We start from the raw sequence: 7,870 nt of genomic DNA, 5'->3' as shown, positions 1-7,870 counted from the left end.
GGGAGCCACCCTGGGACCCGGGGACCCAAGGTGGAAAGCCACCCGGGGACCCAAGTTGGGGAGCCACCCTGGGACCCTGGGACCCAAGGGGGGGACCCACCCTGGACACTGGAACCCAAGGGGTGTGACCCAAGGTGAGGACCCACCCTGGGACCCTGCGACCCAAGGGGGGGGACCCAAGTGGGGGAGCCACCCTGGGACCTTGGAACCAATGGGGGGGAGCCACCCTGGGACCCTGGGAACCAAGGTGGGGAGCCACCCTGGGACCCTGGGAACCAAGGGGGGGGAGCCACCCTGGGACCCTGGGACCCAAGGTGGGGAGCCCCCCTGAGACACTGGGATCCAAGGTGGGGAGCCACCCTGAGACACTGGGACCCAAGGGGTGGGACCCAAGGGGGGGAGCCACCCTGGTACCCTGGGACCCAAGGTGGGGAGCCACCCTGGGACCCTGGGACCCAAGATGGGGAGCCACCCTGGGTCCCTGGAAACCAAAAGGGGGAGCCATCCTGGGACCCTGAAACCCAAAAGGGGACTTACCCGGGGACCCTGGGACCCAAGGGGGGACCCTGGGACCCAAGGGGGGGGAGCCACCCTGGTACCCTGGGACCCAAGGTGGGGAGCCACCCTGGGTCCCTGGGAACCAAAAGGGGGAGCCACCCTGGGACCCTGAAACACAAGGTGGGGAGCCACCCTGGGACCCTGGGACCCAAGGTGGGAAGCCACCCTGAGACACTGGGACCCAAGGGGTGGGACCCAAGTGGGGGAGCCACCCTGGGACCCTGGGACCCAAGGGGGGAGCCACCCTGGGACCCTGGGACCCAAGGGGTGGGACCCAAGGTGGGGAGGCACACTGGGACCCTGGGACCCAAGGTGGGGAGCCACTTTGGGACCCTGGGACCCAAGGGGTGGGACCCAAGTTGGGGACCCACCCTGGGACCCTGGGACCCAGGGGGTGGGACACTGGGGGGGAGACACCATGGTACCCTGGTACCCAAGGGGGGGAGCCACCCTGGGACCCGGGGACCCAAGGGGGGGAGCCAGCCTGGGACCCGGGGACACAAGGTGTAAAGCCACCCTGGGACCCTGGGACCCAAGGTGGGGAGCCACCCGGGGACCCTGGGACACAAGGTGGGGACCCACCCGGGGACCCTGGGACCCAACGAGGGGAGCCATCCTGGGACCCTGGGACCCATGGCATGGGACCCAAGGGGGGGAGCCACCCTGGGACCCGGGGACCCAAGTGGGGGAGCCAACCTGGGACCCGGGGACGCAAGGGAGGGAGCCACCCTGGGACCCTGCGACCCAAGGTGGGGAGCCACCCTGGGACCCTGGTACCCAAGTTGTTGAGCCACCCTGGGACCCTGGGACCAAAGGTGGGGAGCCACCCTGGGAATCTGGGACCCAAGGTGGGGAGCCACCCTGGGACCCTAATACCCAAGGTGGGGAGCCACCCTGGGACCCTGGGACCCGAGGTGGGGAGCCACCCTTGGGGCCCTGGGACCCGAGGTGGGGAGCCACCCTGGGGCCCTGGGACCCGAGGTGGGGAGCCACCGTGGGACCCTGGGACCAGAGGTGAGGAGCCACCCTGGGACCCTGGGACCCGAGGCGGGGAGCCACCCCTGGGACCCTGGGACCCGAGGTGAGGAGCCACCCTGGGACCCTGGGACCCGAGGTGGGGAGCCACCCTTGGGACCCTGGGACCCGAGGTGGGGAGCCACCCTGGGACCCTGGGACCCGAGGCGGGGAGCCACCCCTGGGACCCTGGGACCCGAGGCGGGGAACCACCCTTGGGACCCTGGGACCCGAGGTGGGGAACCACCCTGGGACCCTGCGACCCAAGGTTGGGAGCCAGACACACAATTATTAATTATGTCAGAATTTTCAAATGAGAACAATAACCAGGTCATAATAATGCCAAAACATTATGCGACTATCCCATGGACAATTGCAGACATGTTATATATTTAGGTCAAAGTTATGCCTAATACATTATAACTATCTCTCATACAACTGTAAATGCATTATAAATTTGGAATAGGTGGTAATGTCTCTTGGTGGGTATTCTTTCGTATTTCAAACTTAAAGATGACAATCATTGACATTCTCTTATAATTGATGTTACATAACATGATAAAGAAATTGAGGTAAGAAGACACAAATATCTGTACAAACTTGTTCTTAACAAAATATAACAGAAACTCTCATATCAATTATAACCCTCATTTCTGTAACTGGTCATGTTGCCTTAGCTGGTGGTGTCTATAACCACCTTCCTCTACTACCCATTCTGTGTTTACCCCCAACTTGGCTATTTTCCTGGAGAATTGAGCCATAATTATGTGCCTGAAGGATCTCTGCCCCTTGTCATCCTGCCTGGATGAGACTGTTGTAGTTTTCTGCTGACTTTAATCACAGGACACTGTAGCATCAAGAGATGCCCTAAAGGATCAGCAGCCCTTCAGACATAATCTTTCTTACCTCCATCGTGGAGAAGCAATGCCAGTTCCCCACTCTAATCTGGATCAATCGCCTCTTCTAACACTGTTATTCTTTCCTTAACCTGTTAGTTTAAGGGGATTGAAGCCCAAAGTGACCAGGAGGAGTCTGAGCTTCGAGTGCAATGGAATGTTTGTTGTAGCTCCTGACAGGAGCTCTCTCTCCTCTGGAACTAAAACTTCTAGGTCAGCAGTACTTAAGGTAGGGAGAACAGGAAGCAAAAATATTCCTAGTGGGTCATTAGGGGCAATAGGGAGGGATGCTATTCCCTTTTCTAGTCCTTGATTACTGGACCTGTGGATTCTGGCCATGGGAGAAACTGGACCAGGTATTGGTGACTCCAAGCACAGACTGCTTTCTGGAGAACCCTACTGCGGTCCTCCAGGAAGACAGCAACTAATTGGTGCTGTAACTGTGTCTTGAAAAGGCCATTTCATCTTTCAATCCAGTCAGCTATTTCAGGTTAGTGAGGCGCAAGGTAAAACCAGTGGATTCCATGATCGTGGGCTCAATCTTACACTTTTCTGGCTGTGAAGTATAAAATACCATGACATTGGATAAGGCATCCTGTAAGTCCAAAGGGGCTGATTTTGGAAGAAGTATTATATGCAAGAAAGGCAACTCTATAACCAGAAAACATTTCTCCTCCAGTAAAGACAAACTGTTGTCCTGACCATGAATGAAGTGGTTCAGTGTAGTCAACCTGCCACCAGGTTGCTGGTTGGTCACTCTGGGGAATGCTGCCATATCTGGAGCTTACTGTTAATCTCTGTGGTTGGCAGATATGGCACTCAGCAGCAGCTCTAGCCAGGTCAGCTTTGGTGAGAGGATGTTGTCCATGTCCATACATGAGCCCATGTATAACCCTCATCTCTGTCACCATGGTCGCTTTGTTCATATGCCCGTTGATCAATGGCAGGAATGGCTGGAGAAACAGGCAGATTGTTCACAGAACAGGTCATCCTATCTACTTGGTTACTGAACTCCTCCTCAACTGAAGTCACCTTTGGATGAGCATTTTTACATGGGCCACAAATACCTTTACATCCTTTGCCCATTTGGAGAGATCTACTCACAAACTTCTTTTCCAGATGTCTTTCTCACCAATTTTCTGGTCATGCTCATTCCACGAATCTGACTATCAAGCTAATCTATTGGCTACAGCCCATGAGTCAGTGAACAATTGTACATCTGGCCATTTCTTCTTCCAAACAAACTGTAATGGCATGTGTACTGCCCGAAGTTCTGCCCACTGTGAAGACTTCCCTTTTCTAGAATCTTTCAGCGTTGTCCCAGAAAGGGTGGAGCCTACATAACATACAGAACCATCAATGAATCAGACCCTAGTCTCTTCTCAGTCAACCAATCATAGGGAAACACCAGGAGTCCATAGACACAAACTTGGTAGCATACAGTGTTGTAACAGGAGTATAGACCATAGGAATTTAGGCAACTTCTTCGTGTAACTTGCTTGTGAGACAACCAAGAATTGCCATTACAGTAACTATTGTTATTGCCACTGAAATCAAGCTGGTACCTTGGTTAAGGAGCCTGGACTTCACTACAGAAGTTGTAGGCTTGTATTCTGAACTCAAGTCTCTCCAACTGCCAAGTTTTTTCTTGCTAATATTTCATCCCCCCTTCCTTCCTAGATAGAACGTACACTGTCTATTTCATTTTTAATTTGCATATCCTTTTCACCAAACACTCTATTCTTGTCTGAAACATTAAGCGAATGAGCAATCTGCACACCTGTGCATCGGGAGAACTCAGCTTACTGACTTGTTTAGGACACACACAATACATAGGCTCTTTTTTCCTCCACAATAAAGGTTAAATGGGAGACAGAGGAGCTGTGCTCTCCAGTGACTACTGTCACCCTGTAGACAATTGGCAGCGGGAGCGCAGCAGCTGCCACACTCTGCAGATATCTCTCTATTTAAAGTTCAAAGAAGCACAGGATAACAATAAGGAAGGAAGCCGCGTGGCCCTGACTAAGCCACCCAACAATAGAAATAATGGCTGCAAAAGGTAAGCTGTCAGGCAAGGGGGTTTCTTGGCAGAAATAGCTTCCGCCTATTTTACTTTGTTTCTTGGCATTTTGATCCCGAGGAAGGTAGGCTCTCTGCTAAAGAACCAGTGGCTGCAAAAAGCTATTAAATATGCAGTTTTGGGCCCATGTTTGTAAGATGAATAATTTTGAAAGGATCAGTGAAACAGAATAATTTCATACCTGATTTTTTTTGGGGGGGAAAGGTGAATTATAGACTATTTGGTTCTCAGTGCTGAACTGTGTTTGAGATCTTGGGATGGGGTTGTTGGATTAGTAGTAGGAACAGGTAAGTTCTTCTGCAGGATGGCTGTGTGAATTTGGAGGGATCTTCCCACGTCTTCCAGTCTCTATTATCTGTCAAATGTGAATATTGAGCTTAATCATCTCTGACATGCTTCCTATCTGAACTATTGTTTCTAATTCTTCAACCTTATTTCATATTTATATGGCTCAATAAAATACTTGATTTCAATATGACTAAATAGACAGACTGAATATATATTTTTCTGAGAAGCAGTTTTTTCTCTAATATTTTTTTATTACTTTATAAAAATCACATTCAAAATTTTCACTTCTTCCCCCTCTTCCCTCTTCCCTCCTGCTCCCCCACTTACCTTCCCTCCCTCCCCCTCCAGTCCTAAGAGAGGGCAGGGTACCCTGTCCTGTGGGAAGTCCAAGGCCCTCCCCCCTCCATCCAGGCCTAGGGAGGTATGCATTCAAATAGAATAGGATCCCAAAAAGCCAGTACAGGCAGTAGAGTCAGTGTCATTATCATTGGCTCTGAGAAGCAGTGTTTAAATACATACATGGCAATCTTTGCTTTCAACCCTGACAGCAATCAACATTGTGAGACATTACATATTATCATCCCTATTTTTCACTTAAGGAAACGGAGCCATGGTCACTAGGATGTGGTGGCACCAGGCCTTGGGCCTGGGCAGTGTTGCTCTACAGTGAAGTGCCCTTAAGAATTCTTCCAGTTGTAGCCACTTTGGTAAGCTGGGAACTGGCCAAACAGTAAAGCACTTTGAAAAGGCTCTTGTGTTTAAAGAGAAGTTTTACTTTTATTTGTGCCATTGATCTAAGTGATCTAGGAAGAACATTGGGTTTCACGTAATACCTTTTCCAAATAATGCATTAGATGATGGTAGAGCTAAAAATATTGGAGTTAGATGACCGGTTATTCTTGGTTAAAATGTCTGGACACTTGTATTGCTTTATAAGGAATAGTAAATAAAGGGATATTTACTCTTAGAGCTAGAAATGCTAATTTTATTAAATCAGGTAGTATAAAATTTTATTTAAGTACACTTGCATTAAACATTTATATTCTTTTGGAATATCTACTGATTTTCAAGTTCTTTGAAGCTGTCGGAAGTACTGTATCACTTACATGAATAATTAAAAAAATACTGTCACATAGTTTCATTCTATTGGTATCTTAATTCACAAAAAATCTTTCTCTCAAATGAGACTAAAGTATGTCTCATAATCTTTGCTTTACCGTTAAAGCCACAGCACACGTCAGGTAAGGAGGAGGTTCCCCCTTCTGTGTATTATGCCTTGTTCAAGGTCACAAACAGGAGAGGCAAGAAAATCCCCTTTTGTCAGATAAGAAAGACTTCAACATTTCATGAAGAACATTGAAACTATTAAAATTCATTTAAGCTTCAGAAAGTTGTCTATTCTGAAAGTATCTTCTAATTTTAGAAGTACCTCATCTCCTGATATCTTTATTTTAATAGCATTAAGCACCCTTCATATTTGAAGTGATGGAAATTGTAGAGGGACTGCAATTGCTAAGAACATCCATTCTCTCTTAGCTAATGGCGTGTGATCTCATTGTATTCTCCAACTGAGACTGTATCTTAGTCCTTGACACAGAGACATTAATTCTATAATATGTTTTTCTGTGCCACTTTTCAGTATTTTGCATGGGATTTGCGCGATAAGTATTACAGAAAATTATGTTTATAAATTGCTTTTCTCCAGATGAGGTATAAGCCAGAAATGAGACATTATACAAGTGTCTTTGATGTGTGCTGGATTATTATTGCCCGTAGTCAAGCTCAGTGCGCGTGGTGATAGTGAATGACTTTAAAGAAATAAATTCCTTTTTTTTTCCTGTTGATGATTATGTAAGGTCTGATGTTTTCTTTTTCCTGTGAAATTTAAGATGAAAGTCAGTGATTGAGATCAAGAGCAATTCTCAAAACAATTTAATCTTGTATGTTATGAGAAATTCACTTTAGTGGGAATTACTAACAGTTATATTGGATTGCTGTTATGTAAACAGCGGCTAGACCCATTGCCAAACAAACTCCTGAGTAGGTTCTGTATCCAGTCAACACAGGCACAGTGGTTCAACTTTACAAAGCTTTGCACACACCTTATCACTTAACTGAGGAAGCAGCCAAGGGGTAGATATTGCAAGTTCCACGACCTAGTAGGAAAGTTCAAATTGAAAACTGCACAAGGTCAAGGAACTTTAAAAAGGTGACCTGTGGTTTGAACCGGAGACTTCTGCTTCAAATATCCAGCATTTATCACTCAGTGGAGGGGTGTCTTCTGAAGAAAACAGGACAAAAAATACTCAACTCTGATCCCGACCAGAGTGCGCTTTTTCTTAGCTCCCCCAGAGATCTTTCGTTGTTTTTCTTTATAAAGTTTGATGCCGAAAAGATCTATTTAATCTGTTTCATTGCTTTTAAGCAGAGTCAACATCGCCACAGCTTATGGTTCCCATTCTTCTCCTGGTTGGATGGATTGTAGGCTGCATCATCGTGGTTTATATCGTCTTCTCTTAGAAAAGTAAGGGTTGTAGCAATGAAGGTTTTCTTTGTGGCATAATTATTCCAGCACTGATCGTTTCTGTTTTGCTAATGAAATGTTTTGTCATTCAGGCAAGAAGACTTCAGGCTGATACCACTTAGAAGAACTAAGAAAAACATGAACATGATTGATCATTAAAGGTGTCTCATATTAAACAGCTGCAGTGTTTCGTATCCTCTGGAAGCTAGAATTTGTTTGCCTAAGAATATCTTAGAAACTTGATCCAATTACAGATATAAAATATAAGAAAATTCAGGTGGAGTTTTCTTTGTCAAGAAAGTAGGAAATATATGCTTCACTATGGCTAAAAACACGTGAAGCAGCAGGGTTGAGTATGATAATTTAATAAGATTAAAAATGTTTTGTAGCCTCCTTCCAAAATGGAAAAATGGACTAAAGAACAAAAAATAGACAGAAGACAAAGAACAACTGAAAAACTTGCATCTTAGCTCTGGTTCATAATGAGAAGTGTAATTTAAACCATACCGA

General features: G+C 46.8%; 1 protein-coding gene across 1 annotated transcript; it reads left to right on the top strand.

Annotated features, from left to right (window-relative positions):
• Positions 1-4,605: 4,605 nt before the first annotated feature.
• LOC113458463 (sarcoplasmic/endoplasmic reticulum calcium ATPase regulator DWORF) lies at positions 4,606-7,634 on the top strand. The gene is made up of 3 exons (XM_026789863.1): positions 4,606-4,835; positions 7,262-7,360; positions 7,453-7,634. The coding sequence occupies exon 2, from the start codon at positions 7,285-7,287 to the stop codon at positions 7,354-7,356; it is 72 nt and encodes a 23-aa protein (XP_026645664.1). The 5' UTR covers positions 4,606-4,835; positions 7,262-7,284; the 3' UTR covers positions 7,357-7,360; positions 7,453-7,634.
• The last annotated feature ends 236 nt before the right edge of the window (positions 7,635-7,870 follow it).

This window comes from Microtus ochrogaster, chromosome 1, assembly GCF_000317375.1.
Source record: "Microtus ochrogaster isolate Prairie Vole_2 chromosome 1, MicOch1.0, whole genome shotgun sequence".
Taxonomy (NCBI): Eukaryota; Metazoa; Chordata; class Mammalia; order Rodentia; family Cricetidae; genus Microtus; species Microtus ochrogaster.
The sequence above is the reverse complement of the archived record's forward strand: the minus strand, read 5'-3'. Positions and strand labels throughout refer to the sequence as shown.